This window comes from Pelmatolapia mariae, linkage group LG5 (genome assembly GCF_036321145.2).
Source record: "Pelmatolapia mariae isolate MD_Pm_ZW linkage group LG5, Pm_UMD_F_2, whole genome shotgun sequence".
Taxonomy (NCBI): Eukaryota; Metazoa; Chordata; class Actinopteri; order Cichliformes; family Cichlidae; genus Pelmatolapia; species Pelmatolapia mariae.
Window position 1 is genome coordinate 28669306 of NC_086231.1, and position 21497 is coordinate 28690802.

General features: G+C 40.6%; 1 protein-coding gene and 1 non-coding gene across 2 annotated transcripts; one reads left to right on the forward strand and one right to left on the reverse strand.

Moving 5' to 3' along the window:
* The first annotated feature begins 448 nt into the window (after positions 1-448).
* Positions 449-20972, forward strand: LOC134627221 (protein kinase C delta type-like). The gene is made up of 17 exons (XM_063473170.1): positions 449-541; positions 9739-9869; positions 10078-10353; positions 14028-14196; positions 14943-14974; positions 15140-15225; positions 15640-15769; positions 15904-16004; positions 16102-16186; positions 16740-16876; positions 17672-17845; positions 18424-18515; positions 18649-18711; positions 18874-19012; positions 19227-19415; positions 19510-19638; positions 19797-20972. The coding sequence occupies exons 2-17, from the start codon at positions 9761-9763 to the stop codon at positions 19953-19955; spliced, it is 2070 nt and encodes a 689-aa protein (XP_063329240.1). The 5' UTR covers positions 449-541; positions 9739-9760; the 3' UTR covers positions 19956-20972.
* Positions 12441-12512, reverse strand: trnae-cuc (transfer RNA glutamic acid (anticodon CUC)). The gene has a single exon. It is a non-coding gene; the product is annotated as a tRNA-Glu (tRNA).
* Positions 20973-21497: the final 525 nt, after the last annotated feature.

Here is a 21497-nt window from a genome sequence, read left to right on the forward strand (position 1 = left end):
TCCCGGTTCCCTTGATCTACCAAATTCATATTTTTCACATAAAGAGGTTTAATCAGCACCTGCTCAAAAGCTCCCTCGCTTCCTTGTTTTGCCTTTCCGCTTTTATCGCCTGATACCGTGCGTCAGGTTCAGGTCAAGGTGTTGTTAAATACAAAGTGAATTATGGGAAGACGCAGGCGCTGAGAAAAGCCGGTTTACCCGTGAGGAAGGTCAGATTTCAAATGCTGCCGGTCCAGTCTAGCAAAGCGACCGCGCTCGGTTTGTAAACGAACATGTGAACACGCCTTTAAATGGGTTTGTGGCAATCACAGAGTCGCTCGTGCTCGTGTCTCCGGGAATGCACCTGTATGACGTCACGCAGTCGCCGCGCGCACCGCTAGGAGCCGCGACACACAAAAGCTGGCAGACAAACAGAGAGGGAGAGCCTCGAGTAACAGCAGCGCACTTGAACACTTCCTTAAAACCATTCAAGCGTTTAAAGTCGAAGCTCCGGGAAAAGAAAAAAAAACTTAAAAAAGAAACTTAGAGTCAGGCTAACGAGGTAAGTCGCATTTTTTTAATAAAGCAACAAAAACTTAATTGCGTTAAAAAGAAGAAGAAGAAGAAGAAGCTTGAGCTCGGTATTTGACAACACCGAGACAACAGTCCTTCCTCGCTTGCAGTATAGATACTGGGAGTCAGGAGTCGCCAGCGTTTGCCTTGGCACGACTCTGGCTGGTGTTTAGTCTCACTTGGTGACTACAAACCTCGATTGTTTAGCCGTAAATTGATGGTTAGGGCTGTGTGGTTTCGAGAAAGAGGAATGCTGCTGTCGCAGAAAACCTCTCTGTGTGTTTTATCGTGTTTTTGTCACTTAGCCCGGCAAACTTTAAGCCATGTGTCATTGCTGCAGGTTCGCGTACTGTGGCAAGAGCTTGTATCAGTGAGCTAGGTAATAACCCGGGAAACAAGCTTATAGGTCCTCCGAGTAACTACTACAAGTTGGCGCAAAAGGTAATCCGTATAATAGTGAAAATCAGGGACAGGGCGTTTTCTCGTTATATCAAATCCACCTGCTGCAGAAGCTAAAGGGACGGTTTAAATGGGGGTACACTCGTAATCATTAGTATAGGCCTAATTCATGTGTGTAAAAGTGTCATAAACGCCATATTTTCATAGCTATTATTACCACTGTTTATATGCAAGTGCTGTTAATTATTATTTTAAACGTCATAAAACTGAGTTCTGCAGCTATCATAGTGACATAAGCGGTACAGTACTGGGTGAGTGTTTAGTAGATTTCCATTAAATCGCAGGTTTTTGGTGTGGCTGGACAGAGTGCTGACAGTCTCACCGTCACTACAAACAGCAGCCGTCTGCCGAAGCGGTTTAACTTGTACCGAAGCCGGATTGTATTGTTCAGCTGAGACTAAAGTCCACCAGCTCGAAATATCAAAGGTCCTCCCTCACGTTAGGCGGCTGTCATTGCTGTTAGTCATCCTGCGGTAATGTAACTTCTTTTTTGTTGCCAGAATCACATGTGGCTTTGACATGACAGCATAACCCAGAGTACATATGATGGCTCACTTTGGTTTGTGGGGATGTGTCTGTGTGAGGATTACCCTTCGTTCCTGCGGCTGTAAAAACTCGGCCTTCTCAGTAGGAAATGGTTAACACAACTTCTTATCTGACCGGCAACACTAAACCCATTATCCCATGTTGAAATATTCCATCCACTGCTTGCAAAAGTCTTGTGTCACTCACTGCAAAACAAGCCTCTTGTGTTGCGGAGGCTGCAGGTAACATTATCTGACTGCATCTGCCTGCAGTTACTGGTTTGTCAATATTGGCTTGTGGCATCATGAGCTGCTTGGAGGACGCGGTTGGGACATCTGCTCAGTGAGGAGCAGCACTGATCCTGCCGGTTGCACGAAACTCACAAACATTACAGATTCACGTAAGCCTGACAGTGTTCAGGGCGTATTCATTATGTATGAATAACTAAAACATTGTTTAAAGACAGTACCTAAGAGCTGGTTACATTTAAACAGCTTAAACCTTTTAATTACCAACCCAGCTATGTTTGAGAATTAACTAGAGAAATACTAAAGACAAATCATTATTCTTTATTTCTCCAATTTAAATAATATGGCAGACTTGGAAAGTGTATTCTGATTAGTGCATCCCCTCACACGCACATATGATGTGGACCTTTTTAATAGGACACATGCAGTTTTTTTTCCCCCCACACAAGTAAACAATGAAAGAGCAAGAATCGTGGGCATTGGGCTCAAATTTTGCTAATTCATCTGCGGGTGATGATAGTTTAGCTCATTACTTGCCCTTGGCCTTGTCCCTCTTGTCTCTCACACACACATTACAATCCTGCTTGGCTCCCCTTGCTCTGATGCTATTTTGCTCGACTTAACCAAGGTTTTGTAAACTGTGAGAGGGGCAGAAATGGACACCGCTTTTAATGCATGTGGAGAGAGCACTCTCGCGCACGTATGCAGACAGGGGCAGGATTCTGTCCTCACTGTGGTAGCAGGTTTGAAGCTGTGCCAAAGAGCTCAGTGTTCCTCTGAAATAAGTAACAAAAAGCCCCCCTCCCATTTAACAGTTGCACTAAAATTTCAAGTTCAAGTGTACTGTTCCTCAAGCATTTAATACCAGCGTGTACTGGTTTGATTGACGCAGTTCCCAGATCCAGAGTGATCACAGGCATGGGTGCTTCACTGCAGCGATTTGTGTCTCTGACCTTGCAGCGGTAACATCAGTTCATCTCTCCAAATCTTTCTCACTTTTCTCCCCTGTCCTAATTTAACCTGATCGGTGGTGCATGTGTGTCTTGTGAGTTTGTGATAGAGGGGAAAGTCGGGCAGAATTTAACATCACAGTATAACTTCTCTGTTAGTATTACCTGTGTGTGTGAGAGAGAGACAGTGTTTGGGAAAGGGGTGTTAGCTATTAACCCAGGTTAGTGAAAGAAAGGAAGGCTTTGATTTTTCTTCAAGCCACACTCTGCTGAAATTCATTAAAGGCCCCTTTGTTCAAGGTTATTAGTATGTGCTTATGCGAGCACACTTGTGTGCTTTCCAGAAGGTAATGCGGTAATAATGCACACCACCGTGCCTCAATGAAAGACTTGTGGATTTAAGTGAGGTATGTGGAATTGATGAAGTTTTCTGTCAAAACTGAGGTTGAGAAAGGAAATCAAGCGATTGATTAGGTTCAGAGGTTTACCTATGTCATGTAATGTTATTACCTCCACCAAGGAAGGTCTTGGTTTTGGTTCTGCCTGTCCCTTTATATTTGTATCAACCACTCACCTTTCCTCAGCTGCAGATTTTGAAACTTTGCGCTACTACTCCTGCCTAGTTTTTTGGCATACCGTTTTTTTGATGTACTGTGGCATTCATTTGTAACTAGTTGCTAAATTTGTACGTGGACAGTAAGCTGTCAATACTGCCATCATAATGAATGACCAAAAGTCAGTAATCCCAGTCTGACTCTCCTGAAACTTTACTCAGTTTATCCATAGAAAATGCTGCATGGTTTTCTTTGTGCATGCAGGATGCAGAGCTGGATCTACAGTTTGACTTTTAACGTCTGACAGGTTGTAATTTAAACAGAAAATAGGAATTAGTTTTTGCTGAGCAGTTCAAAGTTTCCTGCTCTTAAATCAAATGTGGTGTAGGAGCTAGGAACAGCACTTTTCCATGATCACTGTTTGACTCCAGTGTGGAGAGGGTTTTTTCTCTCTCTCTCTTTCAGTCAGCATTAAGTGCCATTTTGTGATTAATAATGGATGTTTACATACACAGCCACACACCAGGTTATTTGCTCTAGGTCTGACGCTGACTATGAAGTTAGAGGCTCATAATAATTTGTGTTTGTTCAGCTCTCATGTACCAGGCCACTGGCTCGACCAACTCTATTAGCAAGACTGTTCTGGGTCTGTCCGTAGCCTTGTTCATACATGATCTCTGGAAAATGTTAGGAATCAGGTCACACTGACACTGTGTGTAAATGAACACAGCAGGAGATCGTTCACATCAGACACATTCTCACTACTGGACATACTCCATTTGGTTTAGGATATTTAATGTCTCGCCTGCCTGCTTAGGACATTAGTGTTCAACCATACACCTTTGCTGGGTAATGCCTAGAAAAGTTCAGGTCTGCAGTGCATGTGTGCAGACTGCATTCCCATTCAGTCTTGCATCCCCCTCTCTTTCTCTTTCAGTGCATGTTGTGCATTGAAGTAACTAGTACACAAGAGCCAAAGTTTCTCACAGGGCAGATTTTCTTCCTTTTCATTTTTTTTACGCTGTGGTCGATTTCCCAATAATTCTAACTGAATATGTTGCATGCAGTATGGGAACGTGCCAAATCTACTTCATGTAAGCATCATCTGCCCTGAAATAGAACCAGCTACTAAACCTGACATCCTCTCACTGTGGTTTTAATGATATTACCTGTCAGCTGTTTGAGTTATCTTCATTAATGTTGGGATTCTTTTGAAATGCACTGGCTGACTGATCATTTCCAGAACAGGTTGTTCTGTTGCCTGCATCCACACTCTTCATTTGCTTGTATATAGAATCCTGTTAGGCTAGTTTTCATTGCTCTGGGTCATCTTTTGGCACAAAGGCAGACAAAGTGTCTGTGAGAAACAGCCACGTTTTAGTTTTGTTTTTATTTTTAAGTAAGCAAACGCATGACGTATGAAGCTCAAAGGCATACTGAATATACTGCAGATGCATTTTCAGCAATTCTTACACATCAGTCTTGTAGCTCAGCTGTCAGTGATTGCTAATGATGGCTCAACTCTAAATTAGAGTCTCAGTAAACAGCGACAGTGAGCAGGCCTGCACAGTGCAGAACCATGAAACCAAAGCAGCACGAAGGAAACTGAAGAATTAAATAATTTTCAGTCAAGGTCACGGGTTATCTTCCATCCTTCCCAATCTCGTTAACATGATGTAAATCAGGAATGTATTGAGGAAGTTTCTTAACATATGCCGAAAATCTCGTTGTTTTCCGTGATGAACTGATTAGAACCTGGAGGTCAGAGGTCGTTGTCATCGTGATCTCACAGGAGATGTGGTCTTCTTTCTTTTTTCTTTTTCTTTTCTGAGCTCAAACTCAATAAATCATGATCGAAATATTGCACTGTACATAGGATACTGTGCTGCTGGGTTAAAATGTTATTCTTCAGTTCACTTCTTCTCCTTTAAGTGTTGTCTACTCCCACGTCTAAGATATGTCCTCACAGATTTGTTTTCTTGGCCGAGCATAAAAGCACTTAAAACAAATTGTTCCAGATCCCTGTTTTCTGTATAAGTCTGTGCAGATGTAGATGTCAGCTGCAAATTGACTTGTTGGCAGCGTCGTACAACCAAGAGCCAGTAATTCTAGTTCTCCACCTGTGCTTTTCCACCTGTGACATGTTCAAACATCTTCTGTGGAAATAAAAAAGCCCTCAGTATGTAAGCAGAGAATGCTGGTGTATTCAAATCTGCGCAGATCTTTTGTTTTGTGGACATTGTGATGTGTCACTGGCGATAAGGTGATGTAATGTCAGCATTAACAATGGTTACATTCCATCTAAGTGATGTAGTTCAGGGTCTTTACCGTAGCCATGCTGGCTTACAGGGTTATTTTTGGATCGCTTCAGCTGAGTCATGTTTATTTATGTTAGTTACACCTGCCCATTTTTCACCCATTTGAAATTCAAAAGTACCTTAAGTGTGGAGAGTCTTCTAAAGTAAAACACAGCTGTTTTGGGATCATCCCATTCCCATACTGTATATATGTATATATAAAATATGGGCATAAAGTGCACTCAAAGTATCTCGAGAGTTCCAATTTTCTAGCACTTGCACAGAGACTTTAAAATTAAACTGTGTCTGTGGCAACAATTAAAATGGTCTTTAAATTAACATCTCAAGAGAATTTTTATTGACTACCAAATGAAGTGCCTTTAGCTTCTTGCAGTCAGTGATTGTCTGAAGTCTACAACCTTTAGATATCAACAGACACTTATTGATGCTAGAGGCTCTAATTGCCTTTTATTCATCCAGCATGCTCATGCTTTGTCCGAGGGGATGGAGCCAACTGGGCTAAGATCAGGTCACTAACTTTACTAAATTAAACTCTCTTCTCATTTAAAAAATGAGTTGGCTGGCTTTTCGAGCCTGCTAAACTATTCTAATATTGAGAGACAGTTCATATTAGCCTACAAGTTCTAAACTGCTAACCTTATGTGGACAACATCACATGCTGGTTTTTTTTTGTGTTTTTTTTTTAAACGAATAAATCTTCCTTGTAATTATGTAGCAAGAGGGAAGCAGGACAAGGATTTAAAGCAATGCCAGTAATATCTTAGATCATATTTCTGATTCTTGTTTGTTGTTCAACTTTTGTTTATTTCTCAAATTACCCGTCTTTGTTCCGACCTGCCAATCAAAGGTTACTCCCCAGCCTGCTAGACCGGCTTGGTCATTTATTCCCCATCTCCACAAATTCACTTCATACCAAGCCTTTGACTTGTCCATGGTGCATCGCTGAGCATGAACTCAATGATGGCCTAGCTTTTGTAGGCAGTCATGCATGTCCCTCTCCCGGACTATGTCTTGTTAACTCAGTGCACAAAAATAGAATATTTGTTTTACGTCATTTCAAGTAAGGGCTATTGTGCCACTGGTTTTCTTGTACTGTTTAATACCGAAATGTGTGTTTTTTGCTGTTGTGCGTATTACAGGGTTAGCTGTTTCCGTATTTGTTCTTATTAAACACTGACTTTGACATTAATCACCGTGTGTGATTATTGGAAGAGAAATCCTTCCCAATTCCCAAACCAAGTGGCAGCTAAAGCCCTAGTTACCAGCATCTTTTTGTTCTCTTGTTTTCCTCATACTGGTGATCCATCTAATTAATTCTGAAGAGCATTTTGAAATTAAGAGAGACAGTACAGGTATGCAGCCCAGCCTTACATCTTCTGGCACTCCAAAAGTACTAAAGACTTATTTAAGAGTATCTTGGTATCTCTTCAAAGACGCACACTGACAGATGTACGTACAGTATCTGTTTCACTGGAGGTTGATTCTATTGTATGAGTCAGTCTAGTGAGGGCGACTCTGGTTTCCCCCTCATGTCCAGTGGCATGTCTGCCAGTGTGTTGTCTGTTTTGTTTTTTCACCCTCTCTTTCTCTCTCTTGCTCTTTTCCCCTTCCCACCCCTTCCTCAATTGCATATGCTCACTTTTTCCACTTTCTCTGGGGAAACAAGGCCTTCTTTTGCACATAATGTCTGTGCATGTGTACATTGGAAAAAGCGTGTGTAAAGTCCTGATAAAACTGGAAAAGTATATATTCCCAGTAAGTGTTTATGTGTTTTTCTTCATATTCCTGTATGCCTGCCTGTGTGAGTACATGTATAGGAACTTTCAAGAGCTCTCCTCATTTAAGAGCAGTCTTGACCGCAGTCAGAAACAGTCATTTGTTTAGCAATCTTCAGTTCGGCGTCTGCCCGATGGTATTATTTCATAACTATATAAACATTTAAGGTGCCCGAGGCTGTGAAAGGGGCGTATATGTGCTGGTTACTGAATAATTTCTGTCTGTTGAAGAAGTTGGCAATGAAAGAGCACATTGGAGACGATTTCTGAGACATCACTGTTAGTTATTCATTTCCTCACCCAGACTGTTTGTTTTGGATTTCAAGCCTTGACCTCCAAATCACAAGGCCTGTCTGTGTAGGACATCACTGCCTCCCAAACACTACACATCCCTTTATTATAGTTAAAAAAACTCTCCTGCTTTCTCTCTCTGAAAGTGTCACCCCAGCGAACACAAGATGTGATCTTACTTCCAGCCTGAGCTCAAAATAGCATCTAGTCTACCTTTTAGCAGTCTGAGCAGCATGCTTATACATACATTAAAAGCACATACCAGGTTCTTCAGTTGGCACCTCAGAGCATGTTTCATTCAGCAAAGTGAAAGGAACGTGAACACGAACAAACCTTGTCTTCTTATGAGTGACAGATAATGTAGACACACAAAGGCGGCATGTCATTTCTGTGAATCTCATGTACAGATTCATGCTTAAGCGTGAGAAGAAGATTTTGCATTTTGAGATTACTTCCTGTTATTGAGAAATGTTTTCATAGAGCAACTGAATTATGCAAGTAAAATCTGATGTTGTCAGATATGTAATTTCTTAAATATAGACATTAATAGTAATTTCCATCTATTAAATATACCTTCATATATCTAGCTCCTAAATTTTGAAAATGTTAATTTTTTGGGGTAGTTTGTTTTAAGGGCCCTTGATGGATATGTCACTAATGTTGTGCTTTCTATCAAAGACCACTGAAATATTGGAATTTGTGTCCTACAACTGAATATGCAGGTACAAGCCAGCTACTGTAAAGCAGAGCTGTTGTCCGCTAAAAAAAATCTTCCAAAGAAAGTGTTTAGCAGTTGACACGAGGCAAAAAATCCTTTTAGTAGTGGAACATCCATCCAGATACAATCTTTCCAGCAAGTTCTGGTGTCCTGGGTGTTGAAAAACTTTATTTACAATTACTTTGGGGTGGTGTGTCTGCTCATATTTATGTAGAATTCATCACGTCTTTTGGGAAAAGCATTCATTAACACTGAAATAGTATATAAAGTATAGTGGTTGACCGCTTGGCAAGTGAAAGGTTGCTGGTTGAATTGTAGCTGCAGACCAGCATCCTCTTTAGATTTTGTGACAGGAATGACATCTCCAATGCAAAACAGTTTAAAATAGCTTTATGCATTAACACTGAAATCCTTTCACACTTATTATTCTGTCCAGATGGATAAAAGGCACTTGGTAACAGGTTGCGTAGACTAGAAGCAATATGTGCACAAACACATAGGAAGCGTTATTCAGCCAAAGTGGTCAGTGAAGCTATGAGCTTCTTTGGAAGTTTTTGGTTTCATTTTTATGCTTTGAAAATGAAGTGAGGAATTTATCTTCCACTATGACACAACATCTGAAAAATGAGTTTATTTTAGCACAAGAAATGGAGCTTTAATAAGTAGATGACTTGTCTTGTTACAACAACAGTTTTAGGAACTTAGGACATGTAAAATTTATATAGATGGATTCAGAAGCATTCATTTTATTAGACTACACTAGATGGAAGTATTAGACAGAAGAGATGAGATTACTGAAAAAGGAGACATGCATTTGTTTGAACATTTTGTTATGCCCCTCACCTACAGGCCCCAGAACTTCAGCCAGTAGCGCTAACATCCTGGATAAACACAAGCCCCCCCCCAATAAAACATTAAAAGCGCTCCAGATTTGTCCACTCACAAATAGCAGGGCTGTTGTTGGTGTTGACAGTTATGGAGCCTTTTAAAGAATGGTCAGAGCAACAGATGGCGACATCTGCTGAAAAGAATTCATAACAGGCTTGAAATTATATATTTGTGTTTTTAAAAATGTTCTCTCGCTGTCTGCCTCTCTAGAGTACAGTTTAGGATTGACATTCTGTTCCTTCTTCCCTCGTTACTGGCAGGTAGTTTCCAAACTTATGTATGAAGTAGAAAACCACTACTTCCTCTGCAGGATGCTGCTAGCCGCTGTTACCCTCTTCCTTCTTGTTTTACGCACAGAACTTGAGCAATGTGTGAGTGTGTGTGAGAGCAAGAGACTAAGATCTCTCTCTAGAAAGTCTAGACAGAGTGGCTTAAATCACAGTCTTTTTTTCCCCCTCAGGAGCCTTTGGTGAGTGGTCACCATGCCACCCTTCCTGCGTATCACCCTCAGTAATTACGATGTGGGCGCGCTGTCTCCTCTTTCTGATGCTCCCATCTGTGCCATCAGGATAAAAGAGTCTATCGACACAGGTATGTACAGTTGCACGTGTTTGTGCTTGTGCAAGAAGTGCAACAGTTGACAAGGAGACCTTACAACATCAGTTTGACTGTCACTATCTACTGCCCTCAAAAGTCCACAAGCAAACTGATTTTTAACAAACTTCTTTGTGCTATAACCATTCCTTAATGCAGCGATGATGATGATGATGATGATGATGATGTCATTGTTCTTTCACAGAAAGAGGGAAGACCCTGGTCCAGAGGAAGCCCACCATGTACCCCCCCTGGAAGTCCAATTTTGATGCTCATATCAAGGAGGGGCGTGTCCTAGAAGTTGTTCTTATGCAGAGTACTGAGGAGCCATTGGCCAAGGCCACAATGGGCGTGTCTGTGCTGGCAGAGCGCTGCAAATCCAAGTCTAGAGGCAGCGGACGTGCTGAGTTCTGGGTGGACCTGCAGCCTTCTGGGAAGATTCAGATGGCTGTGCAGTTTTTTTTGGAGGATGGTGATGCCGGTAATGTGATTCAAGTTTAGTTTACAATCACTAGTTTTCTATTCTTCTTGGGGGAGAGAAAACATGCAAGGTCTTTTGATCATTATCAGTGGCTTTGTGGAAACATAAACATGTGACCAAACAGGTGTCACCTTCAGATTCAGATAGTGATATTGGTGCATGGAAACATATGACATCACCTTTACTCCAGTTGAGTCCAGCCCATTTCAGGCATGATTATAAAGCACATAGAGCTCTACATGCTGTTGTCTAATGTGAAATAGCTGAAAATGGTTCCAACTTTATCAAAGTGTCTGTTACTTGAAGTAGGTTTACATTTAAGAAATATATATTACAGGTTGTAGAAAACAGTTTTTAATTCAAAATATTTTTATTGAGTATTTGTGGATATAGTTTACAAAGAAAAAAAAGAAGACGGAAAACACAAACTGTTTACAATGAATACAAAACAACAAAATAACAAAAGCCACAACCCGGGAGGGATTATGATATTAACTAACCCTTTCCATAAGAACCACACAGAAGTTAGCTACAACATCACTGAGCTTCACATTCCCGTTAACACAGACAGACAACAGACCACTATGGAGAAGCAAATCCGTTACTCAGCTGGAACATCCTTAAGTTGAAGTTTAGAGACGTTTTCCAGAAAGGGACCCCAAATTTTATTAAATGTGCCCTTTTGGTTCTGGATGGAGCAGTGGATCTTTTCCAGACTGAGACACGACATGAGATCAGCAAGCCACTGAACATGGGAGGGCGGGGCAGCAGCCTTCCACCTCATCAAAATGGCACGCCTAGCCAGGAGGGAACCAAAAGACAGCACCCTACGCTTTGCTCTGGGAATATACTTATCATCCTCTCCCGCTGTACCAAAGAGAGCAAGTAGGGGGTTGAGAGCTAGTTTCAGGCCGGTAGCCTTGTTCAAAGTGCAGGAAACCTCCTCCCAAAAATTTTGCTAGGCCAGGGCAGGTCCAAAACATGTGGAATTGTAACAGGGAATGACGGGCGCAGAGTGATGTAGAATTTACCAGAGAAAGGACTGAGTCCCAGACGTCATGTGACATAGATATGTTCAACTCCTTCTCCCATGTGGACTTGAGGCCCACAACGGGAGCTGGGGTTACACTGCACAGTTTATTATAGAGACATTACAGCTTTGCCTGATAGTTGCAAATTAAGGAGCTTGTCCAGTAAGTTAGCAGCTGGAGCTTCTGGAAAATTGGAGAGGTGGGATTGCAAAAAATGTCTCAGTTGTAAGTATCTAAAAAAGTGAGTTTTGGGAAGACTGTATTTTTCTGACAGCTGGTCAAATGATGCTAGTTTATTGTGTATAAAGAGATCTTTATACTGCTCTAAACCAAACCTGGAACAAGTTGTCCAAAGTTGGGGGGAGGAATAGGTGGTTTGAAAGGATGGGGCTTTGAAGTGAAAAATTATTATTATTATTGCCGAATTATTGGATTAGATCTAAAGTTGTCAATGGATAAAGGAAGAGAAGAACCCAGAAAGGAGGCAAGAGAAATACCCTGAGTTGAGTCTGATTCCATTGCCAGTCAGCTGGTGGGGCCCACACCCTCCCCAGACGGTAACCAGTAGGTCAGAGATCGAATATTGGCAGCCCAATAGTAAAAGCGGAAGTTGGGGAGTGCCAGACCCCCTTCAATCCTAGGTTTCTGTAAATGCACCTTAGCTACTCGAGGTCATTTACCCTTCCAAATATAAGAGGAGATTATAGAATCTAGAGTTGTAAGGAAAGACTTGGGGATGAAGACTGGTAAAGATTGAAATAAGTATAAGAATTTAGGAAAGATATTCATTTTAATTGAATTAATTCATCCGACCAGAGTTGTGTTCAGGGGTGACCACTGTTGAAGGCTTTGTTTGACATTCTTCAATAGTGTAAAAAAGTTGGCTTTGAGAAGTTGTTTATACTTTCTTGTGATTGTAATACCCAGGTAGGCGAACTGCTCTTTGACCACTTTAAAGGGGAAATTTAATAGACCAAGTTCGCTCTTGGACAGATTTAATTTATAACCAGAGACTTGACTGAAACGCGCGAGTAGTGACAATATATGAAAACAGTTTTCCCTGACCGGGAATCGAACCCGGGCCGCGGCGGTGAGAGCGCCGAATCCTAACCACTAGACCACCAGGGAGATGTGTGCTCAGTGAAAGTCGAGACCTTTTCCGGCAACAGTCACCCACTCCTGTCCCTCACCACCATTTTCCCATCTGTCTACTCTGTTTGCTATACATCACCCTCTACTGGTAGAAATGCTTCATTTTCCTTCTTTTTCTACAACCAGCCACAGATTCCATGTGTTTATACCTGACATGTGTTTATGAGGTTTGTGGAGCAGACACGCTTCTAAAGTGCCTTGAAATAATCTGTCTGCCTCAGGCTGTTGATGATTAATCTGCATGCTGGTTTCACACCTCACACTGGTCTGGTCAGCTGACTAGGTGTGCCATGAAACCATTGCAGAATAAAACTAATCCTCTGGTGTCATTACAAATTTAGCCTGTGGCTTGGTCTGCAGTTCAACTATTTCTGACAAGGACTGTGAATGTTTGTTTTTCTTAATACACCGCACTAGTGAGTTTACTAAGAACTGGGGTAAACAAACACCTACACTGTATTAATTGTTTTTGTCTTGTCAATTAAAATGAAAAAACACTGCAGGATTGTCAGTCTGTGAAGCCCATTTAAATATATTGAATAACATTCTTATAATAATGATAATAATAATTATAATAATAATAATAGCAGAGCACTAGCTGGCTTCATGCTGCATTTAGGGTACCAAGTTGTCCGGATGGCAAGGCCAGCCCGCATAGTCACTGTTAACACAACAGACATTTCGTGGTATTTCCAAACTGCGTTCTGTGTAATGAGAGTTTCAGTGTGGGAGTGGCACAGTCTGGGTTTGCTGTTACTGGGTCATTATAATGAAAACTCCATATTCTGCATCTTGTCTCCTTCCAACACCCTCCGTAAGTTTCCTGAAAAGCAGCCCGGAGTATTTTTAGGCACGTGTGAACAGTCCTCAGCAGTATCTGCCCCCTCTGTCATTCTCTTTTCCTCTCGCTCGCTCCCACTTTCTTGACTCAACTTACCAAAATGCTGTCCAAACAAACATCTGTCAGTAGACTGGCAGATAAGAAAAAAGTTTCTCCCTCACCTCATCACTCTTCCCACTTTCCCCCGTCTGTTCTGTTGTCTTTAAGGCGGCTTCTTTTTTGAATTGTCCCAAAATGCCACCTCCCATCCACCCACATACCCTCCCTATCTCTTCCATAGTTTCTGTTATGTCTTTGTTTACCACTCTCACGCCTCTTTCGCTGTCTTCTCTGATTGACTTTTGACCCCCACCCATTTGATTTGCATCAGTTAGAGCAGCTAATCCAGGGAGGCATTTTGCAGTGTTTAGCCTCCATTCAGCAGTGGCAGTGGCTCATGTCTCCCCTTTCCTTAGCTCATAAGGTATTCTTAACAAATGGTTTTCTGTTACAGTTCACAGTTACTGATCTATGATCAAATACACAGTGGCAACATTCAAGGTTTATCAGCCAAACTGTTTGTGAATTTAGGTAACGTTTGACAGAAATTATGTTTCTAAAATTTAATGGAAATGCAATTATTTGATTGGTAACTCTATCTCTCCCCACAGTGGCTGCTAGGCCGACCCCGAAGGCTCCTACTGAAGACGGATTAATGACCCTGAACAGGAGGAGGGGCGCAGTCAAGCAGCCCAAGGTTCTTGTCATCAAGAACCATGAGTTCACCTCCACCTTCTTCCACCAACCCACCTTCTGCTCTGTCTGTAGAGACTTTCTCTGGTGAGATGCAAAAGTCCCTCTTTGTTAGATGGCAGCTGCCACTATTATTATTAAATCTTAGTTTTTCACTGGTGTATTTTTTTTTTTAAATCTCAGTAGAGTCTCAGAGTGAGGCTATGAATGTTTTTCCTTCCACTTTATTTGAACATGACTAATCCAGAGGCAGCTAGTTTGCCTGTCTGTTTGCTTGCTTTTCTGCTTTGCTTTGTGTGCGTGCGTGTGTTTTATTTCACTGGTACAACTAGTCCATACTTTCAAATGTCTTTCTTAAAAGATTGGTTATTTTGTTTTGCTTAATGGAGCAGTTTAAGGGAATTAAGGGGGGAAAAAAACCCTGTAAGAGTGCTATTGTGAGAATGAGTCACCTCCTAGGGAAATCCCACAAGGCTGTTATATCAGTGTCAGCAGCACTAATCTGTGAACCAAACTCCTCCTTGTACTCAAACTTCAGTATTATCTATATCTTGTAAAACAGGGAGGAGGAAGTCTGATGTTTGTTGAGTCTGTTGTATATGTATGACGCTGGTATTTTTACACCCATAGAGTTTCAATCTTATGACCTAAGATGGGAGGGGAATCTAGTTATCTCCACACGATCTAAAGTATATCACTATCATCAGCAGTCCTACAATTAAAATCATCCCGTGTACATTACTCTTTTACAGTATTAGCAGAGAATATTAGAATATATTCTCTAAATTGGATATATCTCAGCCATTTACCTTCTCCCTTTTTTCCCCATGCAGGGGGCTCAACAAGCAAGGATACAAATGCAAACGTGAGTGTTTCTTTGACTGTTACCAATTCATGTGGCGTCAGACTTGCACATAAACACCTTTCACCTCCAGGAAAAGGGGAACCATCAAAGTTGCAAGTGAATGGACTGTTAATATTTCAGTCTCACAGTTAACACAATATTTATCGATTTATTTATTTCACACAGAATGCAATGCAGCAATCCACAGGAAGTGCAGCGACAAAATCATTGGCAAGTGCACTCGAACAGCGACCAACAGTCGTGAGACTATGGTGAGCGAAGTTGTGTATGGACAAGTACAGTCACTCTGCTGGTTTCTTTTTATCATGAAATTGAGGATGATTTTGTATTTTATCTTGTAGTAATATATCAGTGATACACTATTATGTCAACTAAACAGTCATTTTAACACTATACATTTTTTTTTTGTCTTTACACGACCACATATCTTTGACTCAAATGAATACTCATCCAAACACATCCAACCAAACCTACAAACATCATCAGTATTGGATTCAGTGTTCAAATCAGTTGAAACGTGTGATTGCTTATTGTCTGTAGAAGTTCTGTGTGACTTTTACCGGCCACTCAAAAGCAGCTTAAACAGGCAAAACATATAATCTTGCGTGTTTTAATCGTCAGGTACCAGCATTCTCTGGGTTTAATGCTCTTCTTTGTGTCTGTAGTTCCAGAAAGAACGTTTCAATATTGACATGCCACATCGCTTTAAAACTTACAACTACAAGAGCCCCACCTTCTGTGACCACTGTGGAAGTCTACTGTGGGGTCTGTACAAGCAGGGCCTTAAATGTGAAGGTAAGTCTGATGTGTTGAGTTTCTTTGTTTGTTTTGTTGTTTTTTTAATTTTTATTAATATATTTTCTACTAACATTTTCTCTCTGAATCTTTTCCTTTGTTTGGGCCGTTCCGTTGTTGACTCCACTGACCAGACTGTGGCATGAACGTACATAGTGGCTGCACAAGCAAAGTGGGCAATCTTTGTGGAATCAACCAGAAACTACTAGCAGAGGCTTTGTCTCAAGTCTCCCAGGTTTGCACAGTCATTGGTTGAACATTGTATTAAAAAGCTAAGAAAAACTAATTAAAAATATGAAAGAATCTGTTGCCAAACTTCTTTTTCTCCATAGAAATCTGTGAAGAAATCTGATGACACCCCTGCACCAGATATTGGAATCTACCAAGATGTCAGAAATGCAACAGTGGACCCTAGTGGTGAGAAGCTTTCATTGTAGCACTGACTGTAATACAAAGTTTTTCTAAAATGGTGTATCAGCTTTAGGGGACCTATTACTAGACCTGAGTGACGCTTTGTCTGCGGTATGCAGTTTTACCTCCTCTGCTTTTAAGGCCAGATGCTGTTTAAGCAAACTTTTGCAAACAGAAGGTTTGAACAGCAGGTGGGAGAAGCTGCTGTGCTCACAGTCAGAGCTGTCTGCCTGAGATGGCCATATTAACAATACACCCTCTAAATAACATAATTCAGAAACAAGAGTAAGAAAACACGATGTAAAGCAAATCTGAAACTCTAGCTTTTGGATCAAAGCAATTGCTTGCAAGTATAATAATGTCATTATCTGCATATATATATATATATATATATATATATATATATATATATATATATATATATATATAATTCTTTCCTTATTAATTATGTCTTTATTATCAACCTTAAAATGACCTTTTTGCTGTTTCAGTTTGCATGCATGTTTGTTTACAGGTTTGCATACTCATTTACTTAAAGTTTGCAAATGTGCATTTACAGCAGGTGGCAATGGGAAGGGCCCTAGCGCTAGCCCTAGCCCTGCCCCAGCCCCAGCAACAACTACAGTTTCCCAGGTACGCCTCTCCCTCAACCAGCTAATATTCCACAAGGTTCTGGGAAAAGGCAGCTTTGGCAAGGTATGCTCCATGTTGCTGTCTTTAAATCTTTAAGTCTTTATCATGGACTGTAAGGCACCATAATGTTACACAGACTTGCATGTGAAAAGAATGTTTGCTTAAGAAAATAAACTCAAAATACTCCTTCAATTGTCCACATGGGAATTTTTGCTGATGTAGATTAACTATGAACTATTATGTTGGTAATGGGAGTAAAATATTTTGAAAAAACTGTATACAAAGTAAAAATTCACATGTTTTAGAAGACAAAACCATTAAAAGTAACATTACTAAGGAAAAGTGAAGATGTTTAAATTCAGATGAAGGGAACCTCTGAAAGGAAATCACTTTCATAAGGGAAAAAAATCTCATGTGCTAATTTCTTTTTTCTTTTTTTTTGTTAATTTAAGTGTATAACTAAAGCACATTTTCATTTACATGCCAGATGTAGTTTACCCCACTTTTGATCTTTAGTCTAGCTTATAAGATCTGTACAACCCCCCGCTGCTTCTGAAATGACTTCCTTCACTCTGCAATGGGAGCATTTGACTGCTTTCAAGCGCAATAAGAAGTTGTTCATCTGTCACCACAGATACCAGACATCATTTAACACACAGAATGATTTACAAGAAAAGGAGAAGGCAAATTTATTTATATCCAGTCCCAGTGTGGGCATTGTGGGCTCTGCATTGAAGTGAAACATCTACACAGAAATGCAAAAACATAGCTCATTTTGTTTTGTTATACTCTAGTTAATGAAGCAGGTGTGATTACCCTGATGATGTTACTGACAGTAATGCGGTTCTGACACCCCAGGTGATGCTTGCAGAGCTAAAGGGACAGGGCCTGTACTTTGCTGTGAAGGTCCTGAAGAAGGATGTCGTTCTCATGGATGACGATGTGGAGTGCACCATGGTGGAGAAAAGAGTCCTTTCCCTCGCCTGGAACAACCCTTTTCTCACTCATCTCTATGCCACATTCCAGTCAAAAGTAAGTGCACACATGCTAAACACCTCTGCTAGTAAAGTTCATAAAACATCTTCTCTGATGTGGAGTCTTCCAGGCTGCAGCAATAAGAGTCACAGTTCCAAGCTGTCATTAAAGGCTGCATCCTCAACAGTTCAATTCTTTCAATTTGTTTTAAAATAAACACTGTTTTAACAGCGGTTCAGTTCAAAGGAACACACAGCAGTGGTAAAATATTGAATTTATCTGCACAACAGCTATGGGTATAGAAAACAACACCTGTAATGCCTGTAATTCATTATCTGTATTAAATTTAGTGCCATGCAATAGGTAGTAAGTAAGTAATAACTGATGAGAGCCAGTCAGGCAGCGAGCCTTGGCATCTATATAATTATTTTAAAATGTTAGTTTTTCTGCCTGTCAAGACTTAATGACCCTGTGTTAATATAAAACTCTTTTAAGGTTTTTGGAACTTCTTAATTGTCAGATTAGTGTGGACTCTCGGCGTACCGAGAAAATGGATTAGTGTGAGCAACTTACCCCGCTCTCCATATCTCCTTTACGTCTGCTGGTTAACTTACGATAATGTATTATTTGCACAGGAGCACCTCTTCTTTGTAATGGAGTACTTGAATGGAGGTGACTTGATGTTTCACATCCAAGACAAGGGCCGATTTGATCTCAACAGAGCTACGTGAGTACATGGGGATACAGTGTTTTAAAAAAGGAAGAAAAGAAAAAAAGCTACAAGTGTTGTATGAGTTATCATTTTCAGCGTCATTAGGTCTTAAATCGTACTAAAACTGTGTTATTTCCTCAACTTTTAGATTCTATGCTGCTGAGATTATAGTGGGACTGCAATTCCTCCACTCAAAGGGAATTATCTACAGGTAAAATCCCACAGGCTCTCTGTACTCCTTCCTGCATTCTCTGCATTCAGTCTGCTACTGCAGCAGAGTAAACGGAAATTTCGTTTTAGATTACATGGCTTCAAACTGAATTTACTGTGACAGTCCTACATTGTTTAAATATCATCCTATATCTGTTTACAGAGACCTGAAGCTGGACAATGTGATGCTGGACAAGGACGGACACATAAAGATAGCAGACTTTGGCATGTGCAAAGAGAATGTCTTTGGAGATGTCAAAGCAAGCACATTCTGTGGGACACCAGATTATATCGCACCGGAGGTTAGTTTGCCTGGCTAAGGGTTCAATACCTTACTTTTCCATCAAAATCTTTCATCTTTTTATAAAAGCCACAATCTGTATGCCATTCGGGTGGCAACCTGAATTGTTTGTTTGCAGTCTCTTTGTAATACTATGTAACAAGAACAGAACACTCCAGACATCACATTTCCTCATTCTTCTTCCATGCTTCTGATCAATTTGTCTCTTATCTCAGATCCTGTGTGGACAGAAGTACACATTCTCAGTGGACTGGTGGTCTTTTGGTGTCCTGGTGTATGAGATGCTAATTGGTCAGTCGCCATTCCAAGGTGACGATGAGGATGAGCTCTTTGAATCCATCAGGTCGGACATTCCTCACTACCCTCGGTGGATCTCCAAGGAGTCCAAGAGCCTGCTTGACCTGGTAAAAATATAAATTAATAAATTACTAGGCAAACATGTGTATTATGGAATTATAGTTACATAATGAGATCTATTGTGTTCTGTTATTATTTCAGTTGTTTGAGCGAGATCCCACTCGCAGATTGGGTGTTGTGGGGGACATCCGAGGACACCCATTCTTCAAAAACATTAACTGGACAGCACTGGAGAGGAGACAAGTGGAGCCTCCTTTCAAGCCTAAAGTGGTATGGGCCTAAAATTTTGGTTTTAATTAACATTAGTTCACAGCTATTAATTAGAGCTGTCATTAAATATAATTGCTTGCCTCTGGGATATCAGATACCTCATCTTTTTTTTTCTTTTTTACTTTAACCTGACTAAATGCCTAACCTCCCACCAACAGAAATCTCCCAGTGACCACAGCAACTTTGATCGTGAGTTCCTGAATGAGAAGCCGCGTCTCTCCCATGCTGACAAAAACCTCATTGATTCTATGGACCAGGCAGCTTTCGCTGGCTTTTCCTTCATCAACCCTAAACTGGAACCCATAATAACCAAATAAGAAAGTAAAAACGGCATCCTCAGATGGCTCATCACTTCCAGCAAGCTTCTTACCCAATTCCCTTTGTCTTCATGTGGTGGAGGGCCTGAGCTTGACAATGAAGTTTTTTTGTTTTGTTTTGTTTTTTCAGTTCCCCAAAAGAGGAAAAGATCAAATAAAACCAAGATGTTGTTGGAAGCTAAAAGTGTAATAATATCTCAGCTATCAAACTTGTACAGGTGTATAAAAGAGTGTCTAGAAATTAAGGGAGTTTCTTCAGAAACCAGTGTTACCATTATCAGTCTGGGGACGGGTGTGTGTAGTAGAATATATTCAATCTTTGGGCACTTTTCTTTCCCTTTTCCACGTGATCACACTTTGAATCTATATGTATCATTTAGTGTACTGTATCATAAGTTTTTATTCACAGACAGAAATGCAGCACCTTTGTTTAGTCATAGAAATTAATACACCTAGCATTGCTTAGTCAAACCGTGTTTGTGTTTGTGTTTGTGTGAAAGACAGAGTGTGTGTGGTGCATGCATAAGAGCCTGTGGGTGCGTGCAGGTATTTTTGTATGTAAATGGTGCCTCTGTAGCCAGTAACATTAGCTGTTGGTGTACGAATTCTCAGCTGGTCCAGGTAAAGGTGCCGTGAATTTAAGTCTAGCTGAAATAAAGTTGTTTTTTTGTTTTGTTTTTTTTGTTTTTAAATGCTAGAATTGAAATTTTCCCTCACTGACTGCACTCTTGTTTAGAAACTAGACATGCATTACCCACAGTGTCACATCTACTTTTTTAAAAAAAATGCACATGATACCCACTTTTCTTGTGTTATTTATCCAACACTGGTGTTAAAACTCATTCTTTACCTCAGACTCAAGCGCGGGGAGGGGGGTCACTGTAAGGACAGATCTTTAATATGTCTTATATTACTTGAATGCAGGAATTTTAACATGGAAATAATATTGCTGTATATGGAAGATTAAAATGTATGTTACTATGAGCTTTCTGTAAGTTATGGGTGGACTTATTTTTTACTCTCCTCATCTTTTACATTTGATTCTGAATAAATATACTGTAAACTCATGCCTTTTCTTCTGCTTTAAATCCATTTTGCATCCCAGTTATTTTTGGTACAGGTTAAGAAAACGTTTACTTGGTTCACGTGCACCTCTGTACTACTGGCATTGTGTTAGGAAAAGACCTGTGGTAATTTACCGCCACCTAGCGATCAGGTGTTTTTATTGCAGCTTAACGTGCCTTAGGGGGAGGAAAAAAAAAAGGCGAGGAAACGTTCATGCAGCGCGCTCGCCTTTTTATGACCTGTCCTCGTCCTCTGTCCCCCACCCCGCCCCGACGCATTTCGGTGTTTTAAGTCTTAGTGCAAACTGTGGACAAACAGCAAACAAGAGACGGGAAACTGAAAGCTGCACTGGGAGGCAAACGTGTTCAACTTGTTCGGAGATTTGCCTCTCTATGCAAACAGCCTTAAGCCTAATGCAGCGTTAAAGTTGCAGGCCATTTTAAAAAGAAAAAACGACCCAACCCAGATGACAAATTA

Coding starts and splice junctions, on each gene's coding strand:
- LOC134627221 (XM_063473170.1), top strand. CDS start 9,761: ATGCCACCCTTCCTGCGTATCACCCTCAGTAATTACGATGTGGGCGCG. Junction 10,354..14,027: donor TTTGGAGGATGGTGATGCCG/GTAATGTGATTC, acceptor CTCTCCCCACAG/TGGCTGCTAGGCCGACCCCG. Junction 14,975..15,139: donor GCAAGGATACAAATGCAAAC/GTGAGTGTTTCT, acceptor TATTTCACACAG/AATGCAATGCAGCAATCCAC.